Source organism: Haliaeetus albicilla, chromosome 22, assembly GCF_947461875.1.
Source record: "Haliaeetus albicilla chromosome 22, bHalAlb1.1, whole genome shotgun sequence".
Lineage (NCBI taxonomy): Eukaryota > Metazoa > Chordata > Aves > Accipitriformes > Accipitridae > Haliaeetus > Haliaeetus albicilla.
In genome coordinates this window covers 17,030,088-17,048,841 of record NC_091504.1, presented here as the reverse complement: position 1 = coordinate 17,048,841, position 18,754 = coordinate 17,030,088, and the positions used below count along the sequence as shown (strand labels likewise).

Genomic DNA, 18,754 nt, shown 5'->3' with positions numbered 1-18,754 from the left:
ATTAATGGAGAGACTGATGTATTTCTGGTATAAACATTCAGACGGACAATCAGTATCTTCTCTTTTGCTTCAGTCATTTGCCATGTTTAAGCTATTTGAAAGCAGTATTTACTTCATATTTCTAGTTTCTCAGAGTAAATATAATCTGAAACATCTGGAAAATCCTTATATGCTAGTCATGCTGAAGTAATGCTCAGGGGGGTTGTGAGCATGCTTACTGGCTCGAGCAATGTTTTGGATCCCTGTCCTCTGAATTTGATAGAAAGCAAAATGTAGTATCATTTTACTTAACCCCACAGTATCCAGACCAATACAGTAAGCACTTTGCAAAATATATTGGGCAAGATACATGAAAGGTTCGGTGATTGAAGACATTTAGCTCCTATTGAAATGAGACTAAGCAAACTTCAAAAATTTGGTTGCAATAATTTTTTTCCCATTCCACAGCAAACAGTTAATTTTATGTAAAACTGATTCTTCTGAGATCCATCCCCAACAATATAAGAAAAACTGCTGTTCAAAAGCAATGTGAAAACTGGTATGGCAGCATGAAAGTTAAAATCAATGGCAAAGTTCCCAATAACTAAACTGGAAGCAAGATACTTTTATGATTTCAAAGGAGATGCACAGCATTAATTGTGTTCCTAAGAACGATCTCTCTTTTCTAAACACAGCGCTAAGAACGGCAGGATTTCGAAACGGCAGTTTGGGAAGCCGACCTAGTGCTCCTTTTAGAAGCAATGTTTATCAGCCAACTGAGATGGCAGTTGTGCTAAATGGTGGGACTGTAAGTATCAAAATGTGATGATTTAAGAAATCTTTGATATGCAGTGATATATACAACCACTACTAATTGAAAAACCTGCTTTTAGCTTATTCACTGCAGGGGGGAAAGCTATAAATGAAAATTCAGGCAGCAAAGTATGCATGTAATGCTTCCCTTCCCTCTAGAAAAGATGTAATTACAAAGTATTTTGCATTTCTTTACTTGGCCGTTCACATTTTGCAGTGTAGCTTGAGTGAACAGAGTTCTTTAGTGAGACTACATATTCGATGGCCCTTTCAAATTAAATTTGTGTTAAGGTATTTAACATAACTATTAAGTGACACAATTTCTGACTTGATTTTTTTCAAGATGCTGTGAGTCACACAAATGTTTATGGGCCAGTACATTACTTTAAGTAACAATCATTGTTGCAGATAGTGGTGGTCTCTCACATATTTTCCATTTTCTTGTAAAATATATGTAATTCTTTGTAAGTAAGTTACAGATGCGTACGTCTCTGGGAAAGAGATTCATAAAAGAGGAATATAGAATATTTTAATGTTAATAGCATTGATTTTTTCTTTCTTAGACAATAGTTTGGCATGCCATTCTTTGATAGACCTGTTTTTCTGCAGCCTGGTTGTTGTAAGAATGGCTTAGTGATCTGATGCCAAACAGACTTTCTAAATGTTTTTCTCTTGATGTGTAATTTGTACTTGAAGACATATCATATAGCAGGCATACTGTTGAAAAAGAAGAATTTTCATCCCCATATTTTTCATGCATACCTACATGCTTCTTAAAAATCTACCCATGAGCCAGTTTATCCTCATGTGAGTTGGGTTTTCTTTATTTTGAATCATGAGCTGATTCCATAACTCAACCTCTACATTTAAAACCAAGTAATGTGAACTGATTGCAGGTGTCTTTTTGTTTTTAAATAAGTTTTGGTTGATTTTAGTGAACAAGAGGGACCTGTGTGGGTAAGACAGGGGGAAACAGACCAACTTGAATAAAATGAAAAGGCTTGTGCTTTGCAGTCAGTAATGAATAGCATCCTTCTGATGCTTGGATTCATCTACGCCTATGTTTTCTGATACCAGAATATGCAGCTTAGGGAAAAGGCAGTTCAAGGATGAGAAACTGGAGAATTTGTTTGGGGGGTTTTTTTTGTTTGTTTTGAGGTGGATACAAAGCTTAATGGAGAACATCAGATAGTAAAATGAGAGGTTAATGTGTATATATAGTCATGGTTTTTACAGAGAAGTAAAGTACTGTATGGGTGGAAGATGAGTTTCTTTGTATCACTTTTCTCTGGAACTACTGCCTGGAAAGCTGTCATGTACGTGTAGCATGATAACACTGATTTTTGAACAGACTAGATCTCTCAGTTATGGGTTTATTATCCTTATTTCCAGATACCAACCGCTCCGCCAAGTTACACTGGACGACACCTCTGGTGAAAGGCTGTAGGCTGTAGAGAATAAGAACCCTTGTTGCAGATGTTGTTCCCTGGCAGTGTGTCTTTGAGGGAGGAATCCATAACAGTACCAGAACAAAGCAACAAAACATCCAGGAGCTTTTGAAATCCTACAGAGGATTTTGTCTAAATGTGAACACCACTGAACTGATAAGATAACTGCAAAAGCAAAATTGTAAAATTGAAACTGAACCTAATTTAAAATAGAAGTAGGCACACCTTAAATTGGAAGAGGGGGATATTGTATTCTGAAATGTAAGATACTCTCTTGTCTGTAACTAGTGTGTGAGGCAAGCCTGTTTTTGTTGGTTGCCAGTTGCTTGCAAAATACCCTCCTCTCACCTAAACTTAATCAATGTTGCCACAAGAGATTGCCACTACAGTGTGAAAACATGCAGGATTTCTTTCCATTTTGCTCCTTTTCCCTTCATTTCAAATGTCATGAGAAGTACCTTGTTTGCTTCATTATCTAGCTGTACTGTACAGTCACATAGCATCATGTGTAGTCAAGCATTGTCACTCTGTGGCAACTAAATTACCATTACACTGTAGGCTGATACTCTTCTCTTTAAAGAGCTGGTGTAGGAGATGCAGTTCTGGAGGGATGAAAGGTCTATGCATGTTTCATGCGAGTTCTAGAGCTTCTTGAGGCAGAGAGAACAAGCGTAGGTCCAGCACAGGCGGCTCTCCTCGGCTGTGTGGGATCGATTCCCCGTTGTTCCAGCCTCAACCCCAGGTGCGAGCAAAGAGCCGCGCGCTCTCACGTCTACTACAGACAAAGCCATTACGTGAAACTTTGGAGGGATATACTTTTGCAAAGACTTAGCTGGGGAGAGAACGTGACTCGAGTTTGCCAGGAGGAGTTCGTTGTGATGGTGGATTAAAGGCAACCCACTGTAATGCCAGAGCCAGCCTGTTCTGTTGGGCTGGTCCTGTCAAGCAGGAAAGCGGTGGCAGCTGAGAAGTACTGACCACCTTTCAGGAGAAACTCAGCAGCGGATAGGGTCAAGACCTCCCTTTCTAATCCCTGTTCATATGAGTAGTCCCCTTGACTGCAGTTGTTTGTGCATTTAAATGTGGTTGTGCATTTTAGTGCCTAGCTAGTAGAATCTCCGTGCTGGAGGTGGTTTGTTGTTGTTTTTGGGTTTTTTAAGGTAGTTTCTTCCCTAGTCCTCCCTCTCCCCTCCACTTCTTTGAGTTGATATAAGGCAGACTTTCTCAAAGCTTTTTATCTTTGTTTTCTCCAGGTTATTTAAAAGGTTCCCATTGCCCATTGTTTGTGCCATGGTTTTTCATTACGTTTAAGCAGTCATTCCTTTATTTAACATTTAACACATATCGGACATTGAAAACATCATTGTATCCTCACTGTTTGGCCAATGTTAATCTTAGCTTTCCTCGATAATACTAAAAGCTAATTGTTTTTACTTGAGGGCATAGGAAACGTATAACAATTAAACTTTGCATATGCTGTAATAAAAATATATATTTTCAAACTAAAAAAAATATAATGTACAAATAACTGAATAGCTTAGTAGCTTCACAGAGAGAAGTTACTTGCTGTATACTGCAAAAGAAAGACAAGCTTTTTATTTTTCAAGAGTCTTCCTGATTCTTCATGTACCTCCATTTCTACTGAATTAGGAACCTAGTCCTGCAGACTTGTACTCCCACGAGTAGTCCCTTCGACACCAGTAGGTCTACATACAGGTACAGAGGCTGCAAGACCAGTCCCTAAGTGTTGCACACAGATATATATGTGTATATATATGGAAAAAATATATATTGCCATTCTTGCCATGATCATCTTATGGGGTTTTATTTCAAAGCCCTTCTCTTCCAGAAGCAATGTTTTTCTGTCATGCATGAGTAAAGGAGTATGTTAGCTCCCCCCTGCCCTTCCCTCCTTGAGGCAAAGGAAGCATGTGCTTGTTTTAGGGATTGCTTATTTTATTTTGTAAGTAACTAGATGGCCTTAGTAACCAAGTAGGGTAGGGGTGGATATTGCATGCTATTCAGTAACTTAGAAATACATTTTGCTTGTTTTAAGCAAAGCTTTGATCAAATAAGTATTTAAGATAGCGATAGTTACCCAGAAGATGCATCATTTGAAACAGTAAAAAAACTACTACCATCATTTACCTGCAGAATTTTGCTTTTAAAAACCAATTAAAAAAAAAAAACAAACCTCATAAAACTCTATTTTAAAAACATATAAGATGACCATGGCATAAATGGTAGGACAGCTTTCTTTTTAAAAGTTTATCATGCTACAACCAAGATTTATGAATTATAATACACATTTTACAGACCTTGGACAAAATCTGTACAAGATATAGTTATCTTAAGAAACGTTTTTTTCTTTTTCTAGATGTGACTGAATTGATAAATAGAGTTCCCAATCCTGCTCCTGACGAAGTTGTTTCGAATTTGAGGCCTTTTGCAAAGATATGGCCAGATCCTACAAACTGCTACTCACGTGACTAGTCTCATTGGGTTAGTCATGTGGACTATTCACAAAATTAAAAACTAGCAGGATTGGGTTTAATTTGTGGTGGTGAAGGTGTGGTAATAGATTAGGAGGGTCTTTATTTTCCAACTTTATACAATTAGTAATAAGCAACTTTTTTTTTTTAAGTTACTAGTCTGTGATGTAAAATGCCCTAAATAAAACTGTAATTGAAGAAAGGCACCTTTATGTTAACTTATATTTTTGTTACAGTAAACAAATTGTTTACTTTTGCCTTTTATGAAAGTTATCTAGAATGTAGAGCATCTGTGAACAACATAATAAGTAAGTAAGCACAAGCCTTTCACAGTTCAGTTAATTATAATTAGCTTTTACACTATAAAAGCTACTATGTTGTCCCTTGATGGTTATGTGCTCATGGTGTTTCCATACAGAAAAATGAAATTGTAAAGCATCTGAAAAAACTATTACCAAAACAAGATTTATAATAACTGGCTTTTGATCAATGGCTGGAAAAAAGTTCAAAGCCATACTTTACAGATCCTGCTTTCAGATGAGTTGAGGGTGTTTGACACTTGCCAGAAAATATGTAGCATCTTCAGAAGAACACTCTCAATATATACAGTTGTTTCTATAAACAAGGTACGTGAAATACTATAGAACTAGGTGTTTCTGTTTTTAGTCTAAACACAGGCATCTTGGTTGGCTTTGTTTGAGCTTGATGCCTTAGGTCAAACCAAAGGGCATGCAAAAGGGAGCATTGTAGCTTTTATAATAAAACAATTGGACTATTCTACCAACTTACAGGATTACAAAGCAGGTGCTTTTTATTAATTGATGAGAGCTAAAGCTCATTTTTGATAGATAATATATATTTATTAAATGTATTAATGTGTGTTTTATAACGTACCCTTTTTTCCGCTGATTGTTGCATACTGGTATCTTATTAAGTACATCTTTAAAGGATTTTCAAGACAATCAATGTGTACCACAATGACTGTACATAAGTATACAAAACTACAGAGGTTGTAAAGCATGGGCAAATGTTTTATTTTCAAAATGCTGTTCTTAACGAGAATAAAGGCTTTACTATTTACTTACAATGTTTGTGTTAACTTGGTGTTAAAATCCACCTAAAATTTTTCCGTTACAGTAAACTAATGGTGCTACAGACAGCATTGTCCTGCGGTGATACCGTGGGTGCAATTTTGCAATATAAGTTAAACTAAAGGAAACCAGCTCCTAGAAGCTAGGGCTACATTCCTTCACCTTTGGCCACATTCCCACATTTACCCTTAGCTCTGGCACCTATCAAATCCACAGTGAGCCAGTCAAGGAGCTGAGCAGGCAAACTCTTAACAGTACAAGTGGTATCTTTTTTTCCAGTTGGCTCAGCAGTTTCCTGTACTGGCTCAATTGCTAGTGCTTGTGAAAAGGGGGGAATAGGATCATACAGCTGGGGTTGAAGAATGCAGGTTGATAATTTTTTCTTCAAATGGTTTGATTTTCCTGATCTGATGCAACAGCCAGCATCACCAACCAGGAAAAAACACGGGGTGGATACTGGTGTAACAGTGAAGACAAAGTCTGTGTAAGTAAGTGATGGAAGAAATCTACGTTGAACCACAGCAAGAGTTAGAGGGTATCTGTGTTTTATCATGCTTTCATTCAAAACAAGTAGACCTTTGTTTGACTTGTATGGAGTTAGTAGTAGAACTGCAAGTATCTTCTCTAATTGTGAAATTATAAAGGCCTAAATAAGACTCTGCTTGACAAGACTGAGTTAAAAAAATAACAAGGGCTCCTTAGCAGGCGGCCCAATCTGATTTTTATTCTGCTTGCACCTTATGTAAGTAAGTACACATACACAAGATTGCTGAAAATGCTATCACTGTGATCTTAATTTTTTTACACTTTCTAAGCACATGTGCTAATGATAACAAAAGGGCCTTTGAATTTTTCCACTGCAGAAATGCAGAGCAACCCTAGCTCTCATTGCCTTCAGTTGGAATTGCAGAGGCAGAGTGTTTCTGAAAATTAGACCATTATGAACAGAGCCTGGATTTGTGTAAATTGTCACAGCTCTGCAGAAGTCAGTGAAGCTACTCCAGTTTATAGTAAATGAAGATTTTTCCCTTAGTTTTACCACTTGCCTACATGTGAGTGTAACCCCATTTATTTCATCAAGAGTTTTGTCCCTATCAGAAAAGCTTGCAAGTGAGCATTCAGGAACACAAGATAAACACAGACTCAAATTTTTTGGCTAAATGTGCACAATTCCGTCTGTTTTAACAGAATTGTGCTCATTTACACTAGGACTGAATTTCGTCTTGGCATGCTGGGTCCTTACATAATCTCCCTTTGATTTACAACACCTCACATGTAAAACTGTAATGCTAAGAGTGTTTCTAAATTAGTACCACAAAGTTTAGTGCGTGAGCTCTGTGTTTTGTGATATTGGTGAGAAAACTAAAATCGAGATGTTGAATGTTTTTGTGTATGTTTTTCCAAGTCTTCCGATTTGCTTCCCACTGCAACCATATAAAATAAAACATTAAATACTTAACTTTCCAAAACATCCACAGAAACAAAAAAGTAAACATCCATACTTCCACAGCAAATCCTCTGTTGTTCAATAAGTAAAAAATAAAAATCCCCCACCCAACCCAAAAGACCTATTTCTCCTATGCATGGCATTTTTTTTGTTTTGACACAGCTTCAGCACTCAGATACTTGTACACAGTTCTCAGTGCCATCTGTGGGAGTTGTGCATGTGTAGCTGAGGGCAGAGTTGTTTGCTAGTAAGAAGTTATTGGATTGTTCAAAAAAAAATGAAAGCAGCTCTTTGAGCTTTTTGCTTTGAAGAATTTTCAAAGTCAGTGATGAAGTCATACAGTTCACCTAGTATATAAATATATTTTTGTCATTTAGGACAACAAGCAAGGTCAATAAAGAATAGTTTTTCTGTGTCTCAGTGGAAAGAAGAATGTTATCCATGTGATTGCAAAGGGTCTGCCAAATGGGAAAAATCAGTCAGACAAAGAGCACAGGGTTGCTTGCTGGAGTAAACAATTCTAAATGAACAAAAGCTCTACATAAAAGTACAATGTCCCACCCCCTAGTGAAAGCTGTTTTCAAAGCTCTGTATTCTTTCAGAGTGCTGTAATACAGTTTAACCTAATGTTTTTCTTCTGCTGATACAACAGTCTGGTTCCTCAGTCTACTTCTGTGATTTTAGCTGTCATACTCTGTTAGTATTTTAACATTTTACAAACTGCCTTTTAAGTTACAAACATAAAAATCTGGTTTTCTACTCCCTACACTTCAGAAGATGCATCTGTACTGTACACCTTTCACATCAATTAAGTTTGTTGGGAGATTTCTATATAAAAGTTAGCTAGAGGCAAAGAAGGCCAAATATGCCCCCAAAATCCCTTTTTGTACATACAGTTTCAGGAGCGCTTAGTTACCCTTCCAAGGCATGCAACCGAAAACCAGCAAACAAAATCCTCCTGGTACATACCCAGAATACTAGGCTGCAACAGGCCCATGTGCTAATTTAAGGTGCTCAATGTGCTACCAACCTGCAAGACGTCAGCTCATAGAAAACATACAGAAAAAGTGATGTATGATGATGAGGAACATAGGCAATGCCTTAGAAACCCAAAATATGACTGCAGTGGCAGGATACGCCCTATGTTCTACAATGGTCAAGGCAATATGTGCTCAGTGTCTTGCTGGCACAAGACTCATGGATTTTACGGCTTTTGTTTGTACAGCTGGTAAGGAGAAAAATCAGTGGATTAAATATCCCATGTAACTATGAATGCCCCATATACAAAATACTAACTATTGTGTTGAATTCTGTCTAATATTCCTTGATGTGATGAGGCTGGCCTTTGCAAATATTTCATAAAAATTGCAACAAGTTCAAAACCACCAGGGCTCACACGCACTGTTTCACATTAAAATGAGCAGGTGTTCTAGGTAGCTGCTAGCAGTGCTTTTAGTCAGGAGCGTCCATGTCTCATCATAACCTGTGTTACTTAAGCATAACAATTTCAAATCACATCACACTAACCAGGAAGCACAGGTTGTCAGCATGAATCTGGATTTCAGGCAGTTATTTAAATAGTTTTTGACATATACTTGCTTCCTATGCAGATAGAAAAGTAAGATGTCCTCAGGATTCAGATAAGCTGGAAAGATAGGGAAAGAAGCTGCCTGGCTAAGTCTTTTCACTAGAAATTTCCATTGGAAAAATGTGTTTTTCAGGCTGTGACACCTCAAACTGAACTAACTTGCTTAAAATACTTTGAAATGCCTAAGGAAGATGTTTAGTTTGTATATTAGCATAGCTCCCATGAAATTTAGAACAACTTATACTAGCTGATAATCAGCCCATTTCTTTCAGACAACAACACGTATCTAAAAGCAATGAATAGTGTAAATGTCAATATGAGCAACTAGCTTACAACCATGCCATTCATGGCATGCTGAATTTTAACCACTTCAGTCTTAGGAGCCCTACCATTCATTCAACAGAGCAAGAGAAAGACCCATTTCTATTTTCAGTTTAATTAAAAAAAAAAAAAAAAAAAAAAGTTGAACTTTAACAGCACAGTTCCCATTTTATCCCTCTATGTCCCAAGTCACTGTGTGCAGTTACGCTGGCAGATTCCTACCGTTGCAGAACTGTGAATCTACTGCAATGGAGACCATCTCTTTTTCTTTACAGAGATTTCCTGCATGCTGGGGAAAGGCGTATGGACATAACTGGGCAGAACAAACTGCCTGAGGATGCCAGTTACGCAGTGGCAATTGCAACTGTGCCCTGCTGCCAGTCTCAGGGCAGTGCCAAGAAAACCATTCTCACAGGAGGCTGGATTCTGCTCCCATAAAAATGACAAACACCTTAACTCCCAAGATGTTTATGTAACAGAATGTGTGAAAATTACCTACAGCGAATGCATAATCACTAATTTAAGGAGGTGCAACATAAGATTTAAATAAAAGTAACACAATGATGATCATTGGCAGCATGGTCACTGTGTTTCATACAGTTTTAAAACCAGCTCCTGTTTTAAGCCCTGAGACAGAGAGCAACTGAGGCCCTTAAGTGCTATGACAGTGTTAAGTTAAAAAAAAAAAACCCTCACATCTCACTTACTTCCAATATTACGGTTTCTATCTATACAGGTTATATAGTTAGGACAGTTGAATTTGTTATCACTATGTTTCAGTCTCATTACTCTTATTTTTTAATACAGAGTGAACCTGAATAAACTATGCTTTAGTCACGTGCGTGTTCTAAATCATAGGACACTAGAACCATCACTACAGTAATAAACACTAGTGGAAACTGTCATTAATTTCCTTGGAAGTGAGGTGGGGGTTGCTCTGAAGAGGTTAGCACAACTGTTAGCTTTTTGACTTGCTACTCCTACTATAATAAAGTTATCTGTTAGTTTGTCTGCCACGTCTTGGAAATGCAGCTCATTTGACGTAGTTTATCATGTATGTGTTGCAATGTTTAGGCACAGATGATGGCTAAAGGAAGCGCTGGCTTTGAATGTACTTGGATTTACTGTTTCGGTTAGCTCCTGGGAGTGGAATACTCAAAAATCTGCAAAACTCCTATTAGACGTCTGAGGATTGGCCTTTGTCCTATTTATATATGCATTAAGTTCCAACATCTTTACCATCTATTTTGGATAACAGACACAATTTTCCCTCATCTTCATGCACAGGACTGACATTCTGGTTTGAGACTTGGTGGTTTCAGCATAACAGTGAAAAACTATGACCTACTTTATACACTACTGTATAATACAACTGGTTTGTGACAGTGGCTTATGAAAGGTTTATACACCCATACTCTTTATTCTGTTTAAATCATAAGAACTATGAGAATTACATTTAGTAATTTAAACAGTTGAAAACAGTAATGAAAAATACCACAGACTCAGACTATAAGAAGATGAAAATCCATTAAAGAAAATCTATTGGAATAACTTATTAGCAGGGGCTTAGAGTAAAATATATATATAGAAAGGAGTTTCACCCTAGCCTCCCAATGAAATGCCAAAGAAGCCTGAACATGAAATTGGAGCCACCAGCAGTCTTTCTGAAATAAGACCTGACTTTTAAAGAGACAGTTCTTTATAAAGTGGGTATAATTTTAGCCTATTACTATTGGAAGTCAGCATGTATGCAATTGTTAGTGAAACCTTTCACTTCAGGAAATCTTCAGTCACTAGTGATAGGAGAATGATGCATTAAAAAAGATATATTAAACAAACAAACAAATAAGAAACCAGAAATTATGCCCATAGACATTCCTGCTACTCATGAATCTGAAATGGAACTGTCAGAGGATCACTCATCAGAAGAGGCTTCTGCAAAATGGATATGTAAAAGTGACAGGACAAACCTAATTCTCCAAAGCAGCAACAGTTTGTAAAATGCTTAGTCTTGCCTCCAAGATGTTAGACAATAAACAATTTCAGGGCATTTTTTTATTCACTTAGGATCAGATTAGGGAAGCAAGAGCTGACATACAGGAGACTCCCAAACACCAACACCCAGTAATGGAGATGGGAAAAAAGGGCTTAAAGATCTCTACCAGAATTTGTTTGTGCAATGCACCATGCTTTCCTAGTATTTTGACAGAAAGATTAAGAATTCATTTGGATATAACTGGATGGCATTTTTATAATTCAAGGTGTACAAAGAGAAAAGAAATATTGGAAGATACAAGCATTAGACTAGATGAACAACTGACATGAACACCTGAGTTTAGGAGAGAACAAACTACACAGAATTAGATATACTGGAGACTGTACTACTACTGATTATCCAAGTGTCCTCCAAATCATTCAGTGACCTGAGCTTCATGAAGAGACAGCCACAGAAACACAACAGTTTAGGGAAGATGACTGGACTGAGAGAAAAATCCAGAATGAAGGCAATCAGCGCATCTTCAGTGCATCTGATTAATGCAGGGTTTTTTCCATGTAAATAGTCAAGATAGAAAAACAGAATTGTGAAAATAGAAAGAACTGACCAGAAAGGGAGAGAAATCATTCTGCAGTGGCAGGTCCCCAGCAAAAAGCATTTGGGGATTTACAGGCAGAAGCCAATATGGGCAGAAAACCGGAATGCCAGATTTGCTGGGCAGCTTCATGAAAACCGCATTTACACCCATTAGCCCCTCTTATTTCTGAAATGTTTCGTCCTTGCAAAATATGATAGGTTCTGTGAAGTCACCAAATTTAAACTCTTACACAGACTAAAACAAATGATGAGGTAAAAAAAAAAAGTCAAGTTAGTTGTTACATCGAAAAAGACACCCAAGTGACTAATACTACAGTCTGGGCTTAAAGGGAAGTCTGGGGCAAGTAGCTTGCATGTTCTGCAATCTGTCACCCACTTCTCTGCTAATCTCTGAATCATATTTTAAGACTCCACTAACAGTTCGTGGTCTTTCCTTCCCTGCCTTCCCCCTGCCCTTTTTTTTTAACCAAAAAAGTCTCAAGTCTAGTTTTGCTGCAGGGCTGTTTGGAGGTTTTACGTTTTAACTGGTGACAGCCTTTTCTCCAGGCTATTAACGCATCTCATAGTTATACATAGAAATTTTGGTTTTGTATATCTAAATGACTAACAAAAAAACCCAACAGTATTTTCAATAAAAATGGTCCCATTTTTTCACTATTATCTTGAAAAAGGTTAAAAGAAGAAAAAGAAGAAAAAAAAGATTGCAACACCCATGAAGAATTTGTCCTCTCCTTTAAAACAGAAAAACAAACAAACAAAAATTATATAATCACACAAAAATCACCAAATTGCAATTGTCCTTTTTTCCATTACAAATCATTATTAACAACTGCAGAGTGATGGGTAAAAATACAGCTTTGGTACTGGAGGATTAGTTCAGACTTGTGCTAGCAGATACACTGCTGTGCCTATGTAAGCACAGTTCAGAAGATCACATATTTTGTAGCTTATCTGTATGATCATCTTTCCTTTTTTTTTTTTTTTTCAAACATTCCCAACATAGTTTCAGAAATTAAATGTTACTGTAATCTTTATAACTTTTCAAAGACGTCTGAGTCTGGGGTGTGGACCAATAAAGCGGAATCTGCATCATGAGTCTTATGACTTTTATCACTACATTCTCAGCTGTTAGTGCCAAGATTAAACTTTCAGAAACATCTCAAGCATCTTGAGTTAGGCTTGATGAAAACCACCACATACTCAGCTATCGGCACTGCTTTGTTCTTGGTTTTTCTTTTTTTTTTTTAAAAAAGAAATTTCAAAGTCTTTTGTGTAACTGAAACCTTATACATTTGCTTTTAAATCAAAAGCAATCACATATATGAACCCATTTTAAACTATTTTGATGGCAGCACTCTTGTTTTCTGAAAGAAACAACCAAATACCTGTAAATACAGTAATGTTTTAAAAAAAGCAGAGTTAAATTCTTTTAATTGCAGTGTCCTATGACAGCAAGTAGCCTTCCACTTTAAACTTGTTTATATGGCTCAGTTTGAAATGAAATAATTTGAGGAAATACCTGCAACATTTCAGATAACATATATATGTGTGTGTGTGTGTGTGTGTATATATAATAAACAGATATATTAAAAGTGTAAAACCATGGAATATGGAAAGGTCACCACTTACAAGAGCTCCATAATGAGATTAATTAAAGAATTACAGCTACAGTAAAAGGAGGGCAGATGACATTAGAAACAAATTATTTTTTGTTTAAAATCTTCCTAAAACATGACTACATTTCAACCACCTTTGGTGAAAGGGGCGGGGGGGAGAAAGAAACTCTCACATAAAACTGATTAATTAATTCCTTACAGTTTACTGAGCTGAATTTTCGTAAATAAACCAGAGGTGCAGTCTCTTAAGAAATCCATTAGCTATTCGCACTACGTCTTTTCCTAATCCAGCATTATTACCTACAGTACATTTTAATTATTTTTTTTGAAGCCTTGTGTAAGATGTCCCATTTATATATATACACCCTTTTCAATATTTTCCTTGGGAAACTACTCAGTCCTGCAAACATGCATGCGATTGTAACTTCATTTGTGGCCCCATTAATAAGGATCCATTAGAGCACATGACTATACTCATATGTTTATGTGTTTACGGACTGAATTCCAAGAAGTTTCACAGTGTAGCTGGGTTGGGGGGTTTTTTTGGTACTGAATTTAACATTTTTCCCTTCCTCAATTCATTCTGCTTTGATGTGATATGATTATTTACTTTGATACTACTACACTCAGCCATCCTTCAAAAGTATGCAGACTAGACTTCCCCTATTCAACTTAACTTGGTAAGCATATTTAGTTTTCGAATCCTTCCTCATAATTCAGGTGGAGACATATCACAGCTGTATAAAGAGCAACTGACTGCATTTCCTTGCTTCTTGGCAGTATGCATCTGTTCCTGCTCTAGCGCTACTAAAATATGCAGCCTGTTCTCCCCTTTATCTGCAATCTCATTCATAATTTCAAGGATTCTTCAGTGACAGAACACCTACATTATGAGTTCTTCAGCATGTTGCTGGTTGCATCTTCCCAAGGGAAAAGATTCTTTCTACGGAAGAAGTATTTTTAAAATCTCTCAGTATAGGCGAGTAATAACCTACTGCCAAAGGATAAATACAGCTTGAAAATCGACTGGAATGTAAAGGAATATTCCCTCCTGTATCTGGAAATCACCCCCCACACCCCCACACTCCCACCTGCTGTGAAGATTAATTTCTGTCTCAGTTTGGTTTAACTAGATTTTCCACAAACTGTGTACATTCACTGTTACAGAAGTATCTTGCAAAGCCAAGGCTATGGTTGATCTGTAAGAACTGCTATCTAAGAGGGTCACATTTGTTTTTGCCATAAACCCAGGAATATCTATTTCTTTTACTATTTTCCCTAAGAACAATGGTTTTTAAAAATAAAATTTTACAAATTTTACACAGGTAAGAAGAAGAAAAGAAAGCCCTTAGGAAATAAAATAGCTGAAAGTACTAGAGAGTGTATACAGAACCAATTGTCTTTCCAACAGCACATCATGTCAGTAACGTGTTTTGTAAGTGATGAATGAAGATTTAGGTATTTTCATTAAAAAATTTAAATATTTTCAAATTCCTTTCATTGTAGGACAGGTACTTTTTCATTTCCAGTGATGTCTCATCAATACTGCATCTGCACAGCAACGCACGGCTCAGAATCACAACTAGATAGGGTTTGTCCACTGCATGGAGGCACAAATCAAATTAACCAGGTCGTTAACCAAAAAGCGAAGGCCAATTTCTTCTTGGAAACATTAAAGCAAAAATATGACTGGAGCTATGTAGGAAACCAGCTAGAAAACAAGAAAATGAAGCAAATTATGTCCAGTTTCAAATGGATGTTTTAGGCTGCAGATATTGACGAAATTGATACGGACAGCCCTAGATAAATGCACACTGGGAAAAGAAGTTCTCCTAAACAGACAGTCTCATGGTAGATCATCAGCCTCATGAAATCAAAAGCAGGTCTTGCTATGTGTGCACCACAGTGTCACATCCTGCTGAACATGATCCCAAATAACATGCAGGTTATTAAGCTACCTATTTAAATACGTTTACATTAATGTAATTTCAGCAAATTGGAATAATAAAATCAGAAAGGACATAATCTTCAAAAAAAAAAAAAGCCCCAGCTCATCTGCCATTCACTCACATCCTCTGGAGGCTGGTTCTTCTGTAGAAGGTAGTATTTTTAAAAAATTCTGTAAAATATTCTGGAACAAATTTATCCCATCAGCCGTGCTATATTGGGGACAATTCTCTTTCTCTCTACAAGTCTAAAGCTGTGAGCCACTAAACTGAGTCTTGAGTGCTATGCTTCTCTCTACATTTTCAGTCTGAAAGTAGAAACTGTTAAGAGTAAGGACTATCACACCTGAAATATAGATCATTTTGTGGAATGTAATGTTACAGCAGTGGAGCAGTACAGCAAACAAAATGTCAACTAAGAATACTGTAGCTTTATGATCTTAGGTAAAGGCTGAAAGAAACACACCTCTTTCTTTACACTCAAAAATAAATTTACCAGGCATATGCATTAAAGAGGTCAACAGTCCTGCAAGATGCTATTAATTTATAAAGTAATTTTCATGCAAAGTTTTCACATTTTCTATCCCTTTTCAAGACTGGTAATAAACAGTATAAAAGACAGTGAAAGAAGAATAAAGAATTACAAACAAATTAAAAGAAGAGATGCTTTAAACATGCTGTGAAGTGGGGGGAGAATCAGTGGTTTATATGAGGCTACATTATACCCTGGCCTACCAAACCAAGCAGACATACCATGTAGGGTATGGTTTCACATGACACAGCAGGCAGAGGACAGATTAGCTGATCTAAAAGTGAGCGGCCATCACAAATGGGCAGTTTTCCTTCCCTCTGTTACTGTTGCACCATTTCCCTTATATTGGTTGTAAGGACTGGGTCATTACCAGGCAAGTCAGTTTATCAGGCTGATCCAGCAGAAAACTAACCCGAGGGTCAGCAGAACAGAACTGAAGAGCAGTTCTTTGTCAGATCTGCCAGCTGAACCAACTCACCGTGAAGCCATGATTGCTAGAGCTGAGAAAAGGAAAGGATGGCAGAAACCTTGGTCCAGGAAGGACAGGACTGCCTTTTTAATGGGGAAGTTGTTGGATCACATTAGCTGCCCCATAAAATCATACTCTTGGTCCCTACTTGAACACACATCCCCCCTCCCCCCCCCCGAACACACCCAAAGTGTTTTGTTCTTGTTGTGTTCTAATGAAAACTAAAACTTCACTATTTGTTTCAATAATGTTTTAACACACTTTCTGAAACCAGAAAAATAAATTAGGCATACTTTTGGATTTTTTAATTACAATTGGTTTACATTTCTAACTTCCTTTTAATATCCTTTTTAAATATCACGTTGGTCAAGATTATACAAACATATTTCATAAAATTATACATCTTTGCCTAAAACATACCCATGAAATAAGGTATACATAGCATTGTCCTGAAAGACACAACAAAACAGAATCTGACTGTTAGCTCACATTAACCGAGTCTTTGGCTGATATTTTCATGGAAGGTATGCTGATCTTTCTAGTAGTGTCAATAGAATCGCATTACTGCTCGAGTCAGCATTTTCTAAAAGCTATTTGGCAGCTCACCATTCATCCCCTACAGTTAGATTCAACACTGTTTACAACATCTAATAAACAGGGTTAGAGTCATATACAAATTTAAGAGATACTTCATTGTTATTCTTAATGTAGTTAACTTTGTAATAAATTGCTTTATCTCTTAAAAAATGTTTTTCTTCTTTTTCTTTTGATCATGAAGCTTAATGCTTTATTTGTGACATCTGAGTTTCTAGTAACAATAAATGCTTTGTCCTGCTTGATGTGAAGAGCTCAGTGGTTTAATTAAAGGGGATTAATTGAATTAACTGAATTAATTAATTCAGTTAAACCAAGTGCGCAGAAAGACAAGGTTAAGAAGTAGTTGCATTATGCTATTCATTATTGTATGAGTGCTCACTATCCACTTCAGCGGAAAGTCAGCTGGGTTAGATCAAATCACTGGTAAAAGCAGTTTAAACTAACCTTGCTAACTTTACAATGAATTAGGGTTTAATGACATTAATAAACAGCAGAATAATAATAGCAGAAATAAGAGCAGCTGGAGCACTAACAGAATTAATTATAGCATCACAGCTGAGATTGATAATGAAAACCCCTGGATGGTAACTTCTCAAACTAGTACAGCTGTTTCCAAATAGCCATCTGTCTGGGCCCCAAGGCTATTTTATGTATGGATACTCTTAAATTAACTTAGCAGAGCTCAGTTAAGGAATTACAGAAACAATGTGATAATATTGAAAGCTAATGTCATATAGCAATATGAACTTGCACTGGTTTAAGAAAAAAATTGAAAAGGGGCAATTTTACAGCTTTCTTTGAAGTGGTGAAACAGCTGTGTGTCCTAGAGTCCTAAAATAATTGATTTGATGACAGGAAAGCTCCATGAGAGTGATTAAAAGGAAATTTGTTTTTCCTTTTGAAACAATTGGCAAAGGAGGCAAAGGAAATCTTACCACTACATTACTCTGAAAAAAACCATAAATAGAGTTTACGGAAAGATTAAATTTCTTCAGAGACAGGAGTTTTTTGGATCAATTCAACTACCAAATGACACAGTCCACTCCACCCTTAGTCCCTACTTTTCTTAGTTGCAGCATTTTGAAAATGGTTTCATCTTGTCCTCTGAAAATGCACTTGTAATTTTCACCTTTAAGATTTTACATGCATGGAAGACTGTAAACTATGATTATATAATAATCTACTATCATATACGTCCTTTTTCACAGTGGTAAATATATAGGTTTATTTCTTAGAAATAAGTTGCAAAAGTATGCATTTGTAACTCTTACTAGTATCGTGGACAATGGAACATGTGAAAAAACATGCCTTGATGAGATGATGTAAATACTAACAAATTGAAAATAGAGAGTCTAAGACACAAACATGAAACTTCAATCATTTAAAATGAATTAGCAAGCCTACTAGGTCAACTTCTATCATCACCTTCAGGAATGCAGTTTTTCAACAATTAACACTGACGAATTAAACACGTATTACAAAGAGAAGAATTTGGCTTTTATTTTTTAAATTTATAGTGAGATTAATTTTATCATAGTAAATTTGGATCCACTGTTTTCAGATCTTCAAAACCAGATCTATTTATGTCTTCTTTTTTTAAAAAAAGCCCACTTTTTTTTTCCAAAGTAAATTCTTAATAAACCATAGTAAATAGGGTATGAAATCCCACAAAGACTTGAAGAAAACCTTGGTTGCTCTGCCAAAGTTTTCTTTACATATCAGTCAAGTCTGCTGGAAGACAACTTATGTCTCATAGATTTTATTTTTCATCATTTTTTGTACACTGTTACTAGTTATGACTTTGTTTAATCTTCTAACTCTA

At 36.5% G+C, this 18,754-nt stretch overlaps 2 protein-coding genes across 3 annotated transcripts in view; one reads left to right on the top strand and one right to left on the bottom strand.

Moving 5' to 3' along the window:
- The window catches only part of GPRC5B (G protein-coupled receptor class C group 5 member B), a 14,488-nt gene extending 8,669 nt beyond the window's left edge, over positions 1 to 5,819 (top strand). Inside the window, exons 3-4 of one of the 2 annotated variants that reach the window (XM_069810071.1) lie at positions 675 to 787; positions 4,618 to 5,819. In XM_069810071.1, the coding sequence (XP_069666172.1) occupies positions 675 to 787; positions 4,618 to 4,623 (119 nt within the window). In that variant the 3' untranslated portion in view covers positions 4,624 to 5,819. Of the gene's footprint in view, positions 1 to 674; positions 788 to 2,184 lie in introns of both variants that reach the window. The other variant, XM_009916111.2, reaches the window with a different exon arrangement.
- IQCK (IQ motif containing K) overlaps positions 1 to 18,754 on the bottom strand; it is a 55,785-nt gene that overhangs the window by 5,069 nt on the left and 31,962 nt on the right. The gene's annotated exons all lie outside the window — the stretch shown is intronic.